Raw genomic sequence first — 23,170 nt, forward strand, 5'->3', positions numbered from 1 at the left:
GAGTCTGTCCGCGAACTGCGATGCTCCGGTCTCAGCCTCCCAAATGCTGGGATGACCACCATGCCCAGCTTTATTCTTTATTTTGTGCTGAATAAATGTTTAAACATTTACTGACTGAAGCCACATGTGGTGGCGCATGCTTGTCATCCCAGCATTCAGGAGGCTGAGACCGGAGGATCGCGGTTCGCGGACAGTCTCAGCTACTTAGTGAGGCCCTCTGCAACTCAGTGAGACCTGGTTTCAGAATAAAGAATAAAATATAGGACAAGGGGTGTATCTCGAAGGTCGAATGCCCCTGGGTTCCATCCCCAGGCCTGGAAAAAAAAAAAATCCAATAAAACTCCCAAAACAAACCGACAGGGTAATAATCATGGCTCTGCCATCAGGAAAGAAAGGGAAATTTTTAAAATTCTCTGGGCTCCAGTTTCCTTATTTATAAGAAGAATTGCACACAATCCATAATTCACTGAGATAATAAACTGTTTAGGACATGTCTAATACACAGAAATGGCTTAATATTAGCTTTGGACTAATAAATGTTAGTTTATTAAGCATCAGTTTTTGGCTAGCAAAATTGAAAGCAGAGGATCATTCCATCAATCTCTCACAATTATGGTGAAGATTAAATTAAAAACATTGTAGAACAACCCCAGTAAACTCGAATGAATATAAAGAATTTGTACAGAAATTTTAGTTAACTTGGCTACCAAGTAAGAAAAATATATAATTAAAACTTAAAAACTGGTAGCCACATGATACATATTCAATTTACACTGTTTTTAATTGCTAGAAAAAAAATTTAAATTACAATTAGAATAGACATGATCAAAACATTGCCCTGTACCTTTTGAAACTTTAGGTCAACAAATGTGTACATGATTAGAAAAAAGAAAGCTTCACAGGGCTATAGGTCATAGCAGTAGCAGCACAGGCTACTGTTGGGAATAATGACATATGGCTACAACTAGCATCATGAAATATAAAATATAACTTGATATTTAGCAGGAGAGAAAAAACATGGTACACTTCTAGCAACCTGTTAATTTAAATTTCGACCGTTTACAAAATGGCTTATTTAGTAAAAAAGAAAACGTCTGTTTTCATGCTTAAGACATAAAAAGGAAAAAAATGTAAAGATCTTATTATTTTATTTTTTATTTTTTGTGGTAGTGGTGATGGAACACAGAGGCCTTCTACCTCCGACCTACACCCCCAAGCTCTATTTTTTATTCTTTATTTTAAAACAGAGTCTGCCAAAACAATTAATTAATTAATTAATTAAAGAGTAAAAAATAGGCTTGGGGTGTAGCTCGGAGACAAAATGTCCCTGAGTTCCACCCCCTGTAAAGAAAAAAAAAAAAAAAAAAAAAAACCACCTAAAGAAATAAGTAAAAACGTAAAAATGGTGATTAGGTTGTTTTTTTAATGAAGGAAAGCTAATGTGTAACCATGAAAAAATTAAGAGCATTTGATAATTCATATAAAGTTCTAGTTCAGAATGACTCGTGTATCATGTGTATAAAACAATCTAAACTGCTATAATAATTAAATAAACTTATGAAATAAGATTTAAAGCAAATAATAGTTATACTAAATATTAAGTCAAAGAATCTGACCTACCGTGCAGGACCAGAGGGCTCATCTCTTGCTGAGCTTAATACAGTTTTGATGATAAGTTCCTAAATTAAGGAGAAATAGTTAATAACAATAAGATTTCACTCATTAATTCAGCAGTATTAATGAATATATTAATTAATTAGGGCCAGACTGTAGATTCAATGGTTATGTGAAATAGATGGTCTGTCAGTTTGTTTTGCAGACACACATCCACACATGTGCCTGTGTACACAAACACACACACAAACACACAAACTTTTGGGGCAACTGAACCCAGAGACACTCTACCTCTGAGCTACCCCCAGCCATGTTTTTTTCTTTCTTTCTTTTTTTTTGGGGGGGGGGGTGGTACTGTGGTTACTGGAAACCCTTCTACCTCCGGGCTACACTCCCAGACCTATTTTTATACTTTTTAAACTTGGAAACAGGGTCTCTTAAGCCAGCGTGGCTTTGAACCTGCATGATCCTCCTGTCTCTGCCTCCGAAGCGTGGTGATTACGAGCATGCGCCACCACATCCGTCTTATTCTTTCTTTTTAAACAGAGCTCTCTAAGTTGCTGGGGCTGGCTGCAAACCTGCAATCTTCCTGTCTCAGGCTCCCAAGTACTGGAAATACAGGTGTGTGCTACCATGTCTGCTGCCTACGATGTTTTGGAAAATGTTTAGTGAGTAATTCACTGTACAGTCATAATAGATAGACTTGTAACTAGGTTCAATAAGAAAAAGGTTCCAAAGCATTAAATACACAAAAAAGGCTATGCTTCTCATGGCCATTCCAGTTTATGTGTCTGGAGAATACGGCCGTTAATGATCTTTTAAAAAGTGTGTGGATTTCAAAAAGAAGAAGAAAATAAAAATTTTATTGTAAATATTTTATGGTTTTAAAACTGTTCATTTTCTTACCTTCACATCTGTAAACTGAGACACAGCAGTATCAGGAATGCTGGGGTGGAGAGCAGGCAGTTCACAGTATAAGTTGGGAAAGCAAACCAAAGATCCCAGGAGCACTTGTGCTTCCACTCTTGGTGCCTGTGTAACAGATTTTTAAAGTATATACAATATAATTAACTACAAAAACTATCATTAAATTATTGTGTTACTCAACCATAGTATACAGAGAAGTGAGCCTAAAAAGCAAAATTTAAAAAGGAAAGGAGAAATACAAAACGATTTTTGTTTCCATCTATACTTTTTATATAAAATACTATTATTCTTAGTAAAGACAATAGACAATTAGCAGAATAATTCCTTAATATGCATGATGTATATTAATAAACATCTCAGTCAATCACTAAGCCAAATATGAGAGAAAAACAGGGAGGAAACAGGGTGGGCATTGGGAAGGGCTAAATGAGTGATGTGTATATATGCCTTTACCATCTTACACCCTATTAAAATGTATGACAACAATACACCAATTAAAAAAGAAAAGAAAAAATAGTTCATGAACAGAAATAAGCCACAGATAATAAGACTGTGAACAGAAATATAATTAGGTACAGCATATATTTACCTTGATTAGAAAGAAATATAAATACTTCAAATTTCAAGAGTAACTCACCCATTGGGCCATATTGTTCAAAATAGTTGTGACTTAATGTCACAACTTTGTATTTTTTACTACCCAAGAATAAAGAATATAGATGAAAATGTTAACTATATGTTCAAGAAAGTCTATGTGATTTTTATGATATTATGCATATTTGAAAAGCCACTGCCTAAACTACTTTTAAAATCTACACTAGGATGTATGCCTAGACTGTAGATGGGAGAAACTTTTCATCTTCTTTTTCTTTTTTAGCTGTATTAAGCCATTTCGGAAGTACCAATACTGAACATTTCTTTTTCCTTCTTACATGCCCACTAAATACCAATAGCTGCCTATTGCTTTAACTTACCTAAAAATTGATTTTTATGTTTAACAACTAATACAGTGCTAAAAACTAATCTACTTGAAATACAATACTTCTTTTAGAATATTATAGTGATACATACACACCCATGTTTAGAGCAGCACAATTCATAATAGCCAAATTATGAAACCAAACTAGGTGTACATCAACATATAAATGGGTAACAAAATGTGGTATGTGTACACAATGAAATTTTACTCAGCCATAAAGAAAAATAAAACTATGTCATTTGTAGGAAAATGGATAGAACTAGAGAATATTATGCTAAGCAAGATCAGCTAGGCTCAGGAAGTCAAGGGTCATATGTTTTCTCTTATCTATAGAAGCTAGAACAAAAATAGGAACCAAAAGGGACTTCAGTAAAATGAGGAGAGAAAACAGTAAATAGTGAAGGAGGTTTGGGGAAGGAGGCAGGGAATGGAAGATGAGGATGGAGAAAAGGAAGAGTTTAAATAATTTTGTATCTATGCAAGGTTTCACTACCATCCCCACTAACATGTATGGGGAGGGGAGGGGATGGAGCAGGGGGTATTTGGAGCAAATGACACCAAGTGATATGTGAATGTGTATTTGTATCACTTTGAATCTCATTATGATGTGATGACATTGCATCAATAAGAGCACAGAAAATTTTTTCATTAAAAATAAGAAGTGTGGGGAGGCTAGATAGGAGGATCAGCGTTTGCAGACAGCCTCAGCTACTCAGTGAGGCCCTTTGTAACTCAGTGAGAACCTGTTTCAAAATAAAGAATAAAAAATAGGGCTGAGGGTATAGTTCAGAGGTAGAATGCCCCCCCCCAGGTTCCATCTCCAGTAGCACAAAAGAAAAAAAAAAGGAAAGAAAGAAAAAAGTTACCTATAAAAACTGAAGCATGAAAATCAATATTTAAATACGACTAAGAGTTTTTCTGTAAAGGTAGAAAGGCAAATGGGAATGTTTGGCTAAATGTCTGGCTATATGGTGGGATCAAACCTGATATGCGAATGCCATTAAAAAAGGCAAACTTGGCCAGGCGTGATGGTGCATGTTTATAATCCCTGCACTTGGGAGGCCAAGACAGGAGGATCGCGCAGATTCGAAGCCAGCCACTCTGGCCTAAGAGACCCTGTTTCCAAATAAAAATATAAAAATAGGTCTGGGAGTGTAACCTGGAGGTAGAAGGGTTTCCAGGAACCCCAGTACCACCAAAAAAAAAAAAAAAAAAAAGGCAAACGTAAGCCGGTCGTAGTGGCATACAACTTGTAACCCCAGTACTTGGGAGGCTGAGACTGAAGGATCATGGTTCGCGGCCAGCCTCAGTTACTCAGCGAGGCCCTCTGCAACTTAGTGAGACCTTGTTTCAAAATAAAGAATAAAAAATAGGGCAGGGTGTGTAGCTCAGAGGTCAAATGCCCCTGGGTTCTATCCCCAGGACCGAAAAAAAACAAAAAAGCAAACGAATCAATTATTTTATAATCTGCTTAAAGAAGAATGAAAACATTAACAAAGAAAAATGATATGTATGGAATCTAAAATGGAAATCCTAAGAATAAGATTTGGACTCATTATTTTGAACAGCATCCTGAGGAAAAGATTGACATTAATACTGAATGGATACATAAGGATCAGGTTTGATTTCCTCAATGATTTGGTTTTCTATGTAGCTTTCCTCAGTAAGCATTCATCAATATCATATTCATCAGCCACTTAGTGAGATTCTGTCTTAAAAAAAATAAAATAAAAAGAGCTGTGTCTGGGTATTGGTGGCACATACCCATAATCCTAGTATTTGGAAGTCTGAGATAGGAGGATGGCATGTTCAAGTGTATCCTCAGCAACTTAGTGAGATCCTGTTTCAAAAAAAAAAAAAAAAAAATTGGGCTGGGGGTGTAGTTTAGAGGCATAACAACCCTAGTTGAAAGAAAGAAAGAAAGAAAGAAAGAAAGAAAGAAAGAAAGAAAGAAAGAAAGAAAGAAAAGAGAAGAAAAGAATAAGGGAATAAGGGCTGGGGATATAGCTCAGTGGTAGAATGCTTGCCTAGCATGTAAAAGGGTTCAATTCCAAGTACCACAAAACAAAACAGCAGATTCCGATTTGGAAGGTCTGGGATAGGGTCTGAAATTCTGAATTGCTAATATGTTTCCTGATCATGTTTCCGGTGAGCAGACCACACTTTGGATAGCTAGGATCTGAAATATCTTTCCATTCTGTCTACTACACTCTTGCAGATTAGCTTTTAAATAAATAGATTGACATTCTTTCAACACATTTTATTTATGCCTATTTATCGCTGCCTGAAATATTTCCCTTTACGTCCATTATACAAACAGTATTTATTTTTCAAGGGCCTATTCGTATACTTTTCCATTAAACCTGAATCAAATCTATAAACTATTAAGTTTCCAAATAACTTTCGTTAACAAACTTCTATATTAAACATATAATATGTTATATAATATTCCAACAATGTGGCCAATCTGGGTAAAATAATCCTATTAGACAGGTTATCTCTATATTATATAATGACAAAGCAACTGAGAAACCTTGAAATGAAGTAGCTTGCCCAGGGTCACACAGCTGCAAGTAGCAGACCTGGGATATGAGCCAGGCAGACTGGGTCTAGACTCCATGTTTTGTTTTGTGGTACTGGGGGTGGAACCCAGGGGCTACCTCCGGGCTACACTCCCAGCTCTATTTTATATTTTATTTGGAAACAGGGTCTAAGTTGCTGAGAGTCTCACTAAGTAGCTGAGGCTGGCTTCGAACCTGTGAGATCCTCCCGTCTCAATCTCTCAAGCACAGAGATTACAAGCATGTGCCACCACGCCTGGCTGAGACTCCATGTTTTTAATCATTATTAAGATGCTTTTCTTGCAACTCATACCTTCATTTTATAGTTGTTAATATCTCCCTAGCACCAGACTATATCCATTGAGCACAAAGCACATTGAACTTATTCTATGTCCCACTATAAACCACAGGAAGAAATTGCTATGATTTGGATTTGGTCTGTTTCCCAAAAGTTCACATGCTGGAGTTTGGTCCCCAGGTAGAACTTTAAGAGGTGGGTTTACTAGCAGGTAGTTATGTCACTGGATCACCAGCCTCAGGTATTCCTTATACTAATAATAGAAAGCAAATAAAAAGGAACGTTTTGTATGTGGGGATGGTGGTGCTGTGTGTTAATAACCACAAAAGGGCTCAAAATAACAAGGATATACTAGGTGTTGAATAAAATGTTTAAACATTTACTGATTGAAGCCGGGGTGGTGGCGCATGCTTGTAATCCCAGCATTCAGGAGGCTGAGACCAGAGGATGGTGGTTCGCGGACAGTCTCAGCTACTTAGTGAGGCCCCCTGCAACTTAGTGAGACCCAGTTTCAAAATAAAGAATAAAATAATAGGGCAGGGGGTGTAGCTCAGAGGTCAAATGCCCCTAGGTTCCATCCCCAAACCTGCACACACACACAAAAAATTACTAAGGACTGACCTGTGCTAGGCCCTGGAAAGTCCATAATGAATAAAATATCATTACAGTTCTCAGAGAACTGAAGCAACAGGATTATATAACCTATAGGTTCTTCTTCCCTAGTTAATCTAGTTTCAAGGCTTTCAATATTCCCCATAAGGGAATGTCTCCTCACTTCATAAAGTTCAGTCACAACGTCTCTCTTGAACCTCTGACTTGTAATATACAATTATTTTTCTAACATCTCCTTGTGGATGTTGGATACACACCTTGCCATGCCTCAAGTAGATTCCTTTCGTTCACTGTTGGTCTTTTATAGTTTACAAATGAAATAATCTATGTTAAACTACTTTGCAAGGTTTTTTTTTTTTTTTTGGTGGTACTGAGGGTGGAACCCAGGGGCTTTTCTACCTTCGGCTATACTCCCAGACCCATTTTATACTTAATTTGGAAACAGGGTCTCACTAAGTTGCTGAGAGCCTCACTAAGTAGCCGAGGCTGGCTCTGAACCTGTGCGACCCTCCTGTCTCAGCCTCCCAAGTGCTGGGATTACAAGCGTGCGCCACCACTCCCAGCTTACTGTGCAAATTTTAAAGTGCCAGTCAAGTATTTTTCTTTCATATACCCTTAGTTTTTTTCCCAATAGACTTTGTTCATTGTTATTTCTCATTTATTATCTGATCCAGAGTGATTTTTCCAAAATACAAACTTGATTATATCAAGCTTTGCTTAAAATCCTTCAATAAGGTCATTCAATCCTTTCTTAGATTAAATCTAATCTTTTCAGCAGCGTATACACAGCTACTGCCTTTCTTTCTAGCTCAGCACTGACACATATATACAAACATTCCAGCTATACCTATTCACTTGGATTACCTCACAATTGTGTGACTATATGAAGAAAGAAAAGAAAAAAAAAAAAAACCTCACATGCAGCTTTAGAGTTTACTCTGAGGGTATATTATGGGGTTACGTCATCACTGATGTTTTTTCCACTAAAATATTTGTCAAAGATTATATTCAAGGTGAGCAACATCGTGAGGTGATATATATACACAGTGTTCAATGATTACGTCCCACTGTCCTCTCTCTTACTGCAACCCACTGCCCTTTCTTTTCTTCCCTGTTTGCTTAGGTTTTCCTCAACTTAAAATCCTGTCTTGTTTACAGATATAATCCATTTTTATAGCTCTTAAGTCAGTTGAGCAACTAGTTCTAGTGACTTCTTATATTTCAGAATGCCTTATTTGCATTTCTTAATGTGGGAGAAGCAATCTATTCCAATTAAACTACAAGTTTTCCCCAACATTAGCTTGTAATATTTTATACACAATAGCTCTTCCTTCGTGGCTTTGTCAGTGAGTCTTAACTAACTAAAATTTGTTATATTATGAAAAACAAAAAATAAAGACTTACATTAAGAAAAGCTGAAGAAGCCACTCTACCAGCTGCTACAATAAAATCCATAATAAGCATTGTGGCGCCAGGCAAACCAAGTGAAAAAAATTGAGGTGAGCAGTGCTTGATGATTGTATTGACAATATCCTTAAGAAAGAAAGGGAAGAGAATATTACATATGTAACCTTGAGCATCAGCTAATCAAAATCCTTAAAAATAGATAATATGTAATGGTAAAAATTATACACTGGCTGACTAATTAGAAAGTCTAATTTAATTCTCCCAAATAAGCTTAGTATTATATTCTATTAAAGGAAAAGAGAATTAAACACATTTATTTAACTGACATAAATGATGGCATTTTTTTCCACACTAGAGAGCAGAGAAGTCTCTTTACTTATCAGGGTTAAAAAACAAGACCAACTTGTTATAAAGCTGAACTCCAGAGCAGCTTCTCCTGCCACCTAACCGTTTCCATGTGATAGCTCTCATATCTCAGACCTGCCATGTGGCATCTGGAAAGATTTCCTTTTTTAGATAAAGCCCTTAAGTGACAGATATCTAGCCTTGTAAATCTAGACAGACTAGGCATTTTTGTGGAAATATACTTAATTTGGTTATTTATTAACTATGCCTTTGCAATTTACCATGAGGATGCAGGTATATGATTGCATTGCTCAATTTGACTTATTCTAAAAGCCATTTTTTTTCCCTAGCAATTGTCATTGTATTTGAGATATGCACAGGATCAGACATTGCAATTATTTTAGATTAATGCAAGAAGTGCTTCCTTTTCTAGAAAGAAATATAATAATCATCTTTTAATATTTGGTACTCTCCAAATGACCTGCAAGTAAAGTTTAACCACATAAGGATAAAAATATGTACATTACTGAGTTTTGCTAAATTGCTGAGACTGTCCTCAAACCTGCCATGCTCCTATCTCAACCTCCCAAGAACTGAGATTACAGGCATGCACCACCACACCCAGTTTTTCCCACACATTTTAGTTTTACAACCAAGATTAAGACCCCCTAATTTAATGTTCTAGAATCATAATTATGACTATTTAATGATTGTAATGAATACAATTGCCAAGTCAATGTAATTGTCACTATGCTAATATAATTGGTCGTAATAGGAAAATGTCAGGTGCTGATTCCTAAGAGTAGAAAATAATCTGACTGCTTAATGACTAGGTAAACAAATTCATGTGCCTTAAGTATCATTTATCAAGTATTAACTCAAAATGCCCAATTACAAGTATTTTGGGATATCATAGATATTTTTCAATCTAAGCAAAGGATCGTTTCAACTCAAAAACTGAACTGGTTGGTATGACATTAAAGTTGGAGAAACACTCAAATCAATCTCCTACTAAAATAGTTTATAACCCTGTTTCAAAAACAAGCTCATAAAATGAAACAAACATTATATATACTACTACAAACAGGAGTGGTTTTAATTCTAGATATTAAATAACCAGAATTAAACAAAACTGAAAATCAAGGGTAAACTAATAAAACAATTTTTGGAAGGCATATGTATATTTACCTGATCAATATGAAGTAATCCACAATGCATTATATTGTAGAAATGTGTTAGAAAATCTCTATTTGGAGATACATCTTGTCTTCTTTTCATTGTATTGCAAATAAGTTTATAAGCATGTAATTTACCTTGCTTATATTTATCAGTCAACATGGTTGCCTAAATTAAAAGATGTTTTAATACTCAAAAAATACTGTTTGTTAAATATTTAAACAATTGAATATAGCAAACAATATCTATGTTTTCACTTATTTCTATGTTGACGCAACTCCTTTAATGAACTAAAAAACCAGCTATTGAAACTATTGTTATTATCCAAAATGATGCTATTTCACTTGGTAAAATGTACCAAATATCAAAGAATGCTTGAAACAATTAAATCTCTAAAAGTATACAGCACATTCTGTGACACAATTTAAGGTTTATTTTTCACTTACACATAATATAGACATATTTTCTATATTCAACTTTTGTTTTTTAAATAAACAACATTTATGCTATAATGTTGCCAAACCAAATAAAAAATGGGCAAGGGAACTAAATAGACACTTCACAAAAGAAGAAATTCAAGTGGCCAATAAATGTATAAAAAAAGTTCAACATCATTAGCAATCAGAAAGATGCAAATCAAAAGTACCCTACTGTCCTCTCTATAAAATACCTAACAACTTTCTTTTTTCTTGGTGGTAGTTGTGAGATTGAACCCAGGGGTCTTCTACCTCTTAGCTACACTCCCACCCCATATAATTTTTAAATAGGGTCTTGTTAGGTTGCTGAGAGTCTCTACTTGTTGAGATTGTCCTTAAACTTACGATCCTCTGATCTCAGCCTCTCAAGTACAGGGATTACAGTGTGTATTACCATGTGCAGATACTTAACGACTTTTTAACTATTACTTTAAAAGTAGGTGCTTTAGAAGACTATGTAATCCTATCAAATGTTTGACTCATATTTTAAGTAAAAAACTTAAAAGACACACACACACTTTTTTCTTTTTTTTGTGGTACTGGGGATTGAACCCAGGGACATTCTAGTGACATTAAAACCTCCAACCCTATTTTTTAATTCTTTATTTTGAAACAGGGTTTCACTAAATTGTCGAAGGCCTAAGTAGCTGAGGATGGCCTCAAATCTGCAATCTTCCTATCTCAGCCTCCGAAGAACTGGGATTATAAGCGTGTGCCACCATACCTGGCTCTAAACTATATTTTACATATTAAGCTTACCTTAAAAAGCCAAGGTGTAAGAATTCTTAGTGGAGGAATCAAAACTGGTGGAGAAGGGGAGGTCAAGTTATCAGTTGAAATGCCGAGGTTATCTCTAATCTGTAATTTCAAATAAAAGGTAATAACCCTATGAAAACTTTTTTTCTAGTTGACTTTACCTTAAACTGAAGTTCAAACTCTTTTTCTACCACTAACCACATATTTGAAGTAGATGTGAATATTTTTTTTTTCTTTTGCAGGACTAGGGATGGAACTCAGGGGCATTCTACACTCCCAGCCCTATTTTTTATTCTTTTATTTTGAAACAGGGTTTTATTAAATTGTGGCTAAGTGAGGCTGGCCACAAACCTGTGATCCTTCTGTCTCAGCCTCCCAAGTACTAAGATTACAAGTGTGTGCCACCACACCCAACTTTGTGACAATATTTTCTATGGCTTTTATTTTTTTCCCCCCATCCCCCCTCCTTCCCCTATAGTACTGGGGATTGAATCCAGGGGCATTTGACCTCTGAGCTACATGCCAAGGATTATTTTATTTTTTATTTTGAAACAGGGTCTAAGTTGCTGAAGGCCTTGCTAAATTGCTGAGGCTAGCTTTGAACCTGTGATCTTCTTGTTTTATTCTCTTAAATACTGGGATTACAGACAAGTGCCACCATGGCTGGCTCCTCTCGTGTCCTTTATTTCCATTTTTACCTTGGCTAGATTCTGCCAAAGTTCACAGAGATAATCAAAAACTTGAGCATGAATTTCAGGATCCATAATAGCATTGACATCTCCCAAAATGCCTAGCATTCTTCTCCACATAACAGTAGCAACATCAGCATGCCATCCAGTGAGAGTACCTCCTGCCATCACACTACAACATTCAGATGGAAATTCACTGATTTCTACAGAAAAATAATAGAAGAGTTTCAATAATTTGTGAAAACAGACAATTAAAAAGAGCTAATTAAAATTTATAATCTTAAATATATATAAGTAAATTATGTGAAAGAACCTCAACTAAAGTCTCATTTTTGCCACTAATTGTCCTATAAAACAAGTTATTTAATAACTTTACTTACGTTACATTTCCTCATCTGCAAAAGAGATGATTTGGCTAGATATAATTCTAAGTCTTCTTCTGGTTTAAAAAAATCCATTATTCTATTCAATGTATATAATTAATTACTCTATTCAATGTACAAAAAAGTCATTAGAAGATCAATAAATATATCAGTGTATCTAGGAAACTTTGGAACTAAAATTTTTGTAGAATGACTTCTAAGATGATTATATTTGACAATATCCCAATGTATTTGTAATTTACAAGTTCATTTTAGCATGAATACATACTTAACTTATTTTTATTTTTATTTTTGTGGTGCTGGGAATTGAACCCAGGGGCATTTTACCTCTGGGATACACTCCCAGTCTATTTTTGAAACAGGATCTTATCCTCCTGTCTAAGTCTCCCAAGTACTGAGATTACAGTCATGTATCACCCCACCCAGCCACTCTTTATCTTAATGCTTAAATGTTTTCTCTTTGCAAGTACAGTATACAATAACTATACTATTAAGAAGGTACTAAATATTTAGTCTTCTTCCATAAAAAATAATAGGCTTCTGATGTAAAGCCACTAAATAAAAACAAAAAAATTTAAGTTCAAACCATTGTTATAATTTCCTTTTATTCTATAGTATCTTTAGAATAAAGAGATGAATCAACTGATCTGTCTCTAATTTATCCTTCTTAAAGTAAAACTAACAAAATTTTAAATAATGAAAAAACAGGCAACAATGTGTACTGCTCGATAAAATTCTGGATTGAGTTGTTGGTGTGGGCTAGCAATAAAGAACATTATTGGTACAACTGAGGAAATCTATGGACTAAAATAACAACAATGTATCAGTGTTAATACAGTGAATGAGGCCATTACAATGTGGTTATTTGGGGAAACAAGTGATCTCTTTTCTTAGGACATACCACTGAAGAATTTAGGAGTGAAGGGTGTGATATTTTTAATTCCCTATTCAACAGTTAAGAAAAAATAAATAAAAAGAGTAGGGGTTCTTTTGTATCTATATGTACATGTGTATAGATCAGAAAAGTAACAAAATATTAAAAACTGATGACTTGATTAGCCTTATCATGTTTTTTTGTGAGTTTGAATTTTTCCCCCAAATGTTTAGAATTTCTCTGGTCAAAGAATAAGTATTCTTAAGCAAAAATAAAAACTGACTTTTTATATTATTCATTATAAATATCATTCCTCAGAAAACTGGGAATGGATCCAGCATTTGACTCCTGGGTTATGTTATGAAGATGGATGTGCATGTTCATAACAGCACAGTTCACATATGTTTTCTCTCATATGTGGAAGCTAGGGAGTGATTGAGATACCAGAGGGATTCCAGATAATGGAGAAGAAACTCCAGTGGAGCCAGGGAGGTTAGAGGAAGAAGAAAGGGAGGGGAAGAGTAAGGTCAGTGATGGGATTATTACCACAGGCTATCATACAAATATGAAAATACCAATGTCAATCTCAGTATCATGTATGGGGAAGGCAAAGATGGGGTGGCATCAAATGCTGTGTGCATGTATGTCAAAATGACTTACATATGATGTGAGACTAGGATGCACAGATAAAAGTATATTAAAAGTAAATCCTCAGCCGGGCGTGGTGGCGCATGCTCGTAATCTCCGCACTTGGGAGGAAGAGACAGGAGGATCACGCAGGTTCGAGGCCAGCTGCGCTGGCTTAGGAGACCTTTCCCCAAAAAAAAAGTATAAAAATAGGTCTGGGAATGTAGGCCGGGTAGAAGGGTTTCCAGGAACCCCAGTACCATCACCACCAAAAAAAAAAAAGTAAATCCTCAACTATAAGTTCTTGCCACATTTGTAAAATATCTGATACTTGTTACATTATGCAAGATTTAGCAAAAGTAGCTTTTAAAAATGTTCGGTTTCTAAGGTTTCCTAAAGTCACTCTAACATTTCTTAAAAGTAAAAATACTTCATTTGGACTGTCTACTTTTTTTTCTTTTATTTTGTGGTACTTGGGATTGAACCCAGGAGCATTCTATCTCCGAGCTACATCCTCAGCCCTTTTTACTTTTTGTTTTGAAAAGAGGTCTCACTAGGTTGCTTAGAGTCTCACTACAATGTAGAGACTGTCCTTGAACTTCAATCCTCCTGATTCAATATCCCAATTACTGGGATTTCAGGCATGGGCTACCACACCTGGCTGTACTATCTACTTTTTAACTAAATTTAATTGATATACCTGAAAAACCAAAACTAATAAAAATTTATTAATTTGACAAATTACTTCATTGAAAGCTTGGCTAATAAGCAATAATGCTATTTCTTCTGAGTCATCAAAATCTTTAAATATGATATTAAGAATAATGATGTCAAGTTATTTGTATTTTAGAAAGTATTACCATTATCAAAAATGATATTTTAACACAAAATGAATGTCATCACTAATCCTAAAATTATAAATATGATATAATAAAATGAACACAAATAAGAGCATAAATAGCTTTAAGAGCAAGAAAAATGACATAGTAATAAATTTCAAAAAAACATAGAAAAGTCCAAGATTTATAATACTACAAAATCAATTTTAAGATGACTTATTTATGACCTCTGTACACTAATGCTCTGAAAGAAAAAATGTCAAATATCTAATTTCCAAATGTTACCTAAATCATCCGGTGTCTGAAGAACGGAGTGGTGGAGCTTCTCATCCAGGTGTAGATCCTTCTGTTCCATGTGATCTATATTCATTGTGGAAGGAGAAGGTGTCTGTGATCGGGATCCCAGAGCTGAGTGGACTGGGGAAGCACTTTCTGAACCTGTAAATTCAACTTCATAAAATTACTATGAACAGCATAGTCAATACCCTATCCTAAATGTAATGCTTATAACCCTAATAAAACATAAATTTAATGCATCAAAAGATAAAAAAAGGTTATAAACTGGCCAAAGATAGAACGTCACAATATTATATAAGTTTTTATCTCATATCTGCCATAGACTAATATGAAATCAGAAACAGACACAGCAGGTAATAAGAACCATCACTGAAAGTGAGAATATATATTTCCATTCTTGGTCCAGCTATAAAAACTCTGGTACCCACTGCGCCTCTATTTTACTTACTTCAGACTTGGGGCTAAATAAGAGTTGAGACACTGTTTCTCTGTGTGCCACTACCATTGCTAGCTTAGTTTACAGTGATCCTCAGCCTCCGGTCTCCCCTCTCACCCACTCAGTCCTCCCAATCCGTTCTCCGTAAGACAAGTAAAATATCTAAAACTCCAGTTTGATCATATCACTTTCTCATTTAAAATCCTTTAAGGTTCCTCACTGGGCTGAGCTTAAACATAAACCTATTAGTATTATTTTCAAGTCAATCTGTACCTTCTTTATCACTCTACAATCCACCTACAAATCTTACATTGTAACAACAGAAAACAATTTATGTTTATTAGAACACATCAAAATTCTGGACTTTTCCACCAGTTTGTTCTGTTTTTCCTTTGCATAGAGTCCTAATCTTTCTTTAGTTGTGATTAACCTCTACTTACTCTTCAGGTCTCACTTAGACACTGCTTCCAGAGATGCCTACTCCTGACCTTGCCAGATGTGAATATGAAGTCTCTGCTGTATGATGTGACTAAACCTTGCGTGTTCATATTATACCATTCATCATACTGACTTGAAACTGACTGTTCAGTTTTGACTACTACTCAGTAGAACAAAAATTCTGTAAGGACAAGGATTTTGTTACATACTGTTGTAATTGCTAGTGCCTGCTACAGTGTCTGACACACAGCAGGTGCTCTTGTTAACTTAAATAACATACAGAATAAAAAAATACTGTGGCCCACTTTAAGAGAGCTAACCTAAGAATAATTGGAAGAGAGGAGGGAAAAGAAAGTGAAACCAAAGGGATCAACAATCTCTTCAAGGAAGTAATAGCAGAAAATTTTCCAAACATAGAGCAAGAGGTTGATACACAGGTCCAGGAAACTTATAGAGCCAGAAGGGCTTGGAGTAACATATTCCAAACTCTGAAAGAAAACAACTTCCAGCCAAAAATTTCCTACCCAGCAAAACTTTCTATCAAATTAGATGGAGAAATAAGAAGCTTCCATGACAAACAGAAACAGAAGGAATTGATGTCTTCAAAACCAGCACTAGAGAAAATACTCAAAGAGATTAACTACAAAGAAGAAATAGGTAACACACACCAGGACCAGAGAAACAAGATTTTCCATCCAACAGACAACTAAGATTGGTTATCTGTGGAGATTCATTATTTATGTTAGTCTTTTACCTATCTCTAAAGGGTATTGTTTGCCTTTATTGTTGTTAATTTTTAGGATTTCTAGTTGGATTATTAATATACTTTCAGATATAGCATTTGGAAATATTTTATCCCATTCTATTAGTAACTTTTAACTGTTTACATTGTCTTTGGATATACAATTTTTTTTTTAAGGGAGTTTGTATACTCTTCTGTTGCCTGTGCCATTGAAATCATATCCAAGAAATCACTGCCAATTTCAATGTTGTGAGGTTTTATGACCCAGATTTTCTTCTAAAAGTTTATAGTCTTAAGATTTATATTTAGGTCTTTTATCTATTTTGAGTTAATATTTGTATATGGGATTAGGTAAGGGTCCAATTTTATTCTTTTCCATGTAATTATTATTTTTCAACAATATTTAGTTAAAAAGATTATTATTTCCACCACCAAATGTTCGTGGAAACTTTGTCAAAAATAACTTGACAATATAGGGAAGAATTTAGCTCTAGGCTTTTCTTTAACTCCAATGGTTTATATATCTGCCTTTAGAATAGTACTACACTGTTTCAATTATTGTAGCTTTATATGGTTTGAAATCAGAAAATATATATCTTCTAGCCTTGTTCTTTTTCAAGATCGTTGTGGGTATCTAGAGTCCATATTCCATATTAGGATAGATTTTTTTCTGAAAAATAAATATATAAATATATGATAGTTTCACCTAAAAAAATAGAAAAAAATATTCTCTGGTAAGAAAGAAAGTAAAAAGAAATATTGAAATGTTATCTTTAAGTCATCAAAAGCTTGGTATCAGACAAATGAAACTGTTATGTGAGATTATCATTTTTAATTTTGCATAAATTGCTATAATACTAGATGTCAACCACTAAGCCAAGCATGAGAGGGAGGGATGGGGAGAGAATGGGGTGGGGATCGGGTGGGGGCTGACTGGGCGATGTGTGCATGTATGTCTACAAAAGTTTGTATCCCACTATGATGTATGAATACAGTGCACCAATAAAAAAAAATAAAATAAAATAAAAATACTGTACAAAACAATGATGATCTAGGTGTAGTGGCACATTCTTGTAATCTCAGTACTTGGGAGGTTGACACAGGAGGATTGTAGGTTCGAGGCTAGCTTCAGCTACTTAGTGAAGCCTCCACAACATTTTTTTTTTTTTTTGCATGGTACTGGGGACGGAACCCAGGGACATCCTACTTCTAAGCTAAACCTCCAGCCCTGTTTTTTATTCTTTATTGCGAAACAGGGTCTCACTAAATTGCAGAGGACTTCACTAAGTAGCTGAGGCTGACTGCAAACCTGTGATCCTCCTGTCTCAGTCTCCCAAGTACTGGGATTACAAGTGTGTACTACTACACCTGGCTCATTTTTTTTTTTCTTTTGGTGGTACTGGGAGTGGAACCCAGAGACTTTCTACCTCTGGGCTATCCTCCCAAACCTATCTTTTTATATTTTATTTGGAAACAGGGTCTCTTTATTTTTTTTTATTATTATTATTATTATTATTATTATTATTATTATTATTATTATTGGTACTGGGGATGGAACTCAGGAGCCTTCTACCTTTGGGCTACATTCCCAGACCTATTTTATATTTTTTTATTTGGAAACAGGGTCTCTTAAGCCAGCTAAGGCTGGCTTCGAACCTGCGCAATCCTCCTGTCTCAGCCTCCCAAGCGCAGGGATTACAAGCATGCGCCACCACGCCCGGCTTTGGAAACAGAGTCTCAAATAAGTTGCTGAGAGGCTCACTAAATAGCTGAGGCTGGCTTCGAACCTATGAGATCCTCTGTCTCAGCCTCCAAAGAACGGGAATTATAAGCGTGGGCCACCATGTCCGGCTAACTCATTTTTAAGAATTAAAATTTTAAGCTGGGCAGGGTGGTACATGCCTGTAATCCCAGTACTTGGGAGGATGAGACAGTAGAATCACAGGTTCAAGGCTAGCTTCATCAATTTAGGAAAGACTTTAGCAACTTAGTGAGATCCTGTTTCAAAATAAAATGTAAAACAAAGTTTGAAGTGTATTTCAGAGGTAGACCTCTCCCACACACAGGTTCAATCCCTAGTATCACCAAAAATTTAAAAAAAAACAACCATGATTTGAAATATCTTTATATTAGCCGGGCGTGGTGGCGCATGCTTGTAATCCCTGCGCTTGGGAGGCAGAGACAGGAGGATCGCGCAGGTTCGAAGCCAGCCGCGCTGGCCTAAGAGGTCCTGTTTCAAAAATATAATATAGGTCTGGGAGTGTAGCCCAGAGGTAGAAGGGCTTCCAAGAACCCCAGTACCACACACACACAAAAAATATCTTTATATTAACATTAGCTATCAGTCATTATTACCTTTAATATTACTTAACAAAAATCTGTAATGGCAGACTTTACAGACTTTTACCTCTGAAAAGTTTTATTTTCTTTAAAAGCTATAATACTATTTTTATACTGATAAAAGAGGCTAAATTTTATTTCTTTACTGGATTTCTTGTGTGGTTTCTGAAAACTTTTATTATAGGAAAATGAACAAATATTTCAGGACTACCAATATCACTTTGCTAAAATAACAGTATGATAATGTGATGAAAACTTCACCTTCAGAAGACACTGTGTTGAACAGTTTGTATACTGAGCATATGTAGTTGTAGTAGCTGCTGATTTTTGTCTTCTAAACAGAAAATGAGATAACATCCCTGCACTACTATAGATTTCACTGATCAAGATTAGAATTCTTAGTGCAGCACTGTGGCACATGCCTGTAATCCCAGTACTTGGGAGACTGAGACAGGAAGATCACTCACAGGTTCAAGACCAGCCTCAGCAACTGAGGGAGGCCCTCAGCAACTTAATGAGACAATTCTGAAATAAAAACTAAATAGAGCTGGGGCTGCCATTCTTTTTTGTTTTGTTTTGTTTTGTTTTGTTTTTTGTTTTTGGTGGTACTGGGGTTCTTGGAAGCCCTTCTACCTCCGGGCTACACTCCCAGACCTATTTTTTTAACATTTTTATTTTGAAACAGGGTCTCCTAAGCCAGAGCGCGCGGCTGGCTTTGAACCTGCGCGATCCTCCTGTCTCTGCCTCCCAAGCGCGGGGATTACAAGCGTGCGCCACCACGCCCGGCCTGGGGCTGCCATTCTAACTGGAGTGAGATAAAAAATCTCAGTTCAGGTTTGATTTGCATTTCCCTGATTGCTAATGATGTCAAACATTTTCTAATATATATATTGGCTATTTCTTATTTTGAGAAGTGTCCGTTTAGTTCATCTTTAGCTGATTTTTATTTTATTTCTTTTTTGCGGTCTGGGGATGGAACCCAGGGGCATTTGACCTCCGAGCTACACCCTCTGCCCTATTTTTTATTCTTTATTTTGAAACACAGTCTCATTAAGCTGCAGATAGCCTAAGTAGCTGAGGCTGTCTGTGATCCGCAATCCTCCTATCTCAGCCTCCCGAATGCTGGGATTACAAGCGTGTACCACCACGCCCAGCTATTTGCCGATTTATTAATTGGGGATTTTTGTGTGTGTTCTTTGAGTTTTTGTATATTCTGGATATTACTCTTCAGTTGGAAGACTAGCTGCCAATGATTTTCTATCATTCTGTAGGCGTTCTCATCACACTCATTTCTTTTGCTATGTAGAAGCCTTTTAACTTGATGCTATTCCATTTATTAATTCTTGGTTTTATTTCTTAGGCTTTAGGACTCTTACTGAGGAAGTCAATGCCTGTGCCTGTATGTTGGAGGACTGATCCTATGTTTTGTTCTAGCAGTTGTAAAGTTTTCCCAGCACCATTTGTTTAAAAGGCCATTTTTTTCTCCAATGTATGTTTTTGGTGCTTTTGTCAAGGATCAGATGACAATCTCTATGGGTATACTATGTACCTTCTAGTCTTTTCCACTGGTTTCCATGTCTGTTTTTATGCCAGTATCATGCAGTTATGATGCTTCTAACACTGTTCTCATTGCTCAGGATGGCTTTAACTATTTTGGGTCCTGCATTTCTTCATATGACTTGTAGGACCGTTTTTCTTAGTTCTGTGAAGAATGCCATTGGTTTCTTAAAGGGGATTGCACTGAATCTGTATACTGCTTTTGGCAATATGGCTATATTAATAATATTAATTTTTGCCTATCAAAGAACATGGGAGGTCTTTCTATCTTCTAGTCTTCAATTTTTTAAATCAGTGTTCTAGTTCTATAATTTTCATTGTAGAAATCTTTCATCTCCTTGGTTAGATTTATTCCTAAGCATTTAAAATTTTTAGTTCATAGATATTTGCGTTACTTTCATTTTTTCGCTACTGTGAATAATATTGCCATGAACTTTCACATACCAATGTCCAAAGTAAATAGCTAGGAATGATTATATGGTAAATGTTTAAACTTTAGAAGATACTGCCATATTTTCCCAGAGTAGCTTTACCATTTTTCTTTGCCACTAGCAATGTATAAGACATACTGTTTTCCACCCATTTTAACATTTTGTCTAGTGAGTGTTTTAACTTTTTAACTTCAGCTGTTTTAGTATGTCTATAGTAGTATTACACTGTGATCTTTATTTATAAACCATTACTTGTTGTGTGTGTGTGTGTGTGTGTGTGTGTGTGTGTGTGTGTGTGTGTGTCTGGCACTAGGGATTTAAGCCAGAGTCTGACATATGCTTAGACAAGCACTCTACTACTCAGCTATGTCCCTAGTCCTTTTTAAAATTTTGAGATAGGGTCTCACAAAGTTGTCCAGGCTGACCTCGAACTTGTGATCCTCCTGCCTTAGCTTCACAAGGAGCTAAGATTATAAGTATATACGGCTAGGCTGTTTCTTTTTACTTATATTTATTTTTAAGGATAATGACAATAATATATGTTTATAATAAAAAAAAGAATTTTCTTGTTATTTCTCTTTGAATAATTTAAGTCCTATGAAAATGGGACTGTGAATCTAACCCTGATGACTCCTGTTTTCCCCTCAGATTCTATCCTCCGATAGGACATGCTAAAGTACTTATCCTTGCCAGGCGTGGTGGAACACGCTTTTAATTCCCGCACTTGGGAGGCAGAGACAGGAGGATCACGCAGGTTCAAAGCCAACCGCGCTGGCTTAAGAGACCCTGTTTCCACATAAAAAAGTATAAAATTAAGTCTGGGAGTGGTAGCCCGTGGGAGTGTAGCCGGAGGTAGAAAGGATTCCAGGAACCCCAGTACCACCCAAAATAAATAAATAAATAAAGTACTTATCCTCTGGGAGGAGGCTAAATGTGAAAACAAAGAAAGAGTTCCTGCCTATCTAGTATTTCCCTGTCCCAATTTCATGTGTCTAGACTGGCTAAGGAATGTGCCTGATTAATTCAGAGATGTATTTCTTACTCCAGTTTTCCAAGTTCCAGCTAACTACAGAAAACAAAAACCATTCCACTGATATTTAAGCTGGAATGAATAACAACTTAGCATGGGGCAACAAACTGCAGGTGGAATGAGAGTAAGTTCAGAACATACAGTAGGACCCTCCCACACTATGGGCCACTAGCTGCTCAGGCTCACTCTGATCACTGCGCTAACCCTGCAATAATGCAACTCAGCACTTAAAATGGCCAGATTTCTTGGACTCTACCTATCTTATTATAGTTGGATTTGGCCACATGTGCAAAGTTCTAAAGAGCATAACTTACTGTACAAAAACATATAATAGTATATTGATAATCAGGCCTTCTATTAGGCAGTACGCTTTATATTTCCTCTAATACTTTGTCCCCCAAAAATCTATGGAAACTCCATATGACAATGAAAAAGACAGAGCATGCTACTTTAAAAATATTTTTAGTTACCTATTTTAAAGGGTTTTTTTGTTGTTGTCTTTATGGAACCAAGGATAAAACCCACAGCACTACACCTGCAAAGCATGTGCCTTGCCACTGAGCTATTTCCTGGCCCCTAGTTATCTATTTTAAAATAACATTAGAAAATGCTCTAATGTGTGTATGCACAAAATTCTGTAGGCAATATTAGGAGCTCAAGTGGTACCCTAAAGTTTACTTGCATGAACTTCATGTCAAGAAACTATTTTTAATGTTTCTATCCCTCCACTGTTACATGAAGACGAATGAAAAAAACAATACTTATATAGTAACAAGTAATATGAGTAAAACCTCTAAAAATTCTAACCAGATTCTTTTAGTAGGTTAAAAACCACAGGTAAGCCAGGCGTGGTGGCACACACTTTAATCCCCGCGCTTGGGAGGTGGAGACAGGAGGATCGCGCGGGTTCGAAGCCAGCTGTGATTGATACACACACACACACACACACACACACACACACACACACACACACACACACACGGCCTGGGAGTGTAGCCCTGAGGTAGAAGGGTTTCCGGGAACCCCAATACCACCAAAAAAAACAAAAACAAAAACAAAACACAGGTAAGGAACATATTCCCTGACATAATCTTACCAGTAACTGTTGCAACTTCAGCAGAGAAAGCCTGTTGATTAAGACTGCTTGTTTCAGAATCAATATGAAGTGTGGTTAGACTAGCTACTTCCTGCTCCTCAGCACTCTGATGATGAAAAGAACCTGAATCCACATCAGCAGAAGATACGATTCCAGTGTCAGCTCCAAAGCCAAAGTCTAAAGGAAAATAAAATGGTTATATATAAGCCCCAGTATTAAAACCAAAAATTTTATAAGACA

The 23,170-nt window shown here is 36.0% G+C and overlaps 1 protein-coding gene across 3 annotated transcripts in view; it reads right to left on the reverse strand.

The window, feature by feature from the left end:
* RALGAPA1 (Ral GTPase activating protein catalytic subunit alpha 1) overlaps positions 1-23,170 on the reverse strand; it is a gene marked incomplete at both ends in the record, with an annotated part of 259,063 nt that overhangs the window by 123,764 nt on the left and 112,129 nt on the right. For all 3 annotated transcript variants that reach the window (XM_080708297.1, XM_080708295.1, XM_080708296.1), the window contains 8 exons: positions 1,621-1,679; positions 2,521-2,646; positions 8,396-8,524; positions 9,932-10,087; positions 11,155-11,253; positions 11,850-12,043; positions 14,849-15,001; positions 22,931-23,107. In XM_080708297.1, coding sequence (XP_080564423.1) covers positions 1,621-1,679; positions 2,521-2,646; positions 8,396-8,524; positions 9,932-10,087; positions 11,155-11,253; positions 11,850-12,043; positions 14,849-15,001; positions 22,931-23,107 — 1,093 coding nt within the window. The remainder of the gene's footprint in view (positions 1-1,620; positions 1,680-2,520; positions 2,647-8,395; positions 8,525-9,931; positions 10,088-11,154; positions 11,254-11,849; positions 12,044-14,848; positions 15,002-22,930; positions 23,108-23,170) is intronic.

The sequence above is a fragment of the Muscardinus avellanarius genome (assembly GCF_963383645.1).
Source record: "Muscardinus avellanarius genome assembly, chromosome: 12".
Classification (NCBI taxonomy): Eukaryota; Metazoa; Chordata; class Mammalia; order Rodentia; family Gliridae; genus Muscardinus; species Muscardinus avellanarius.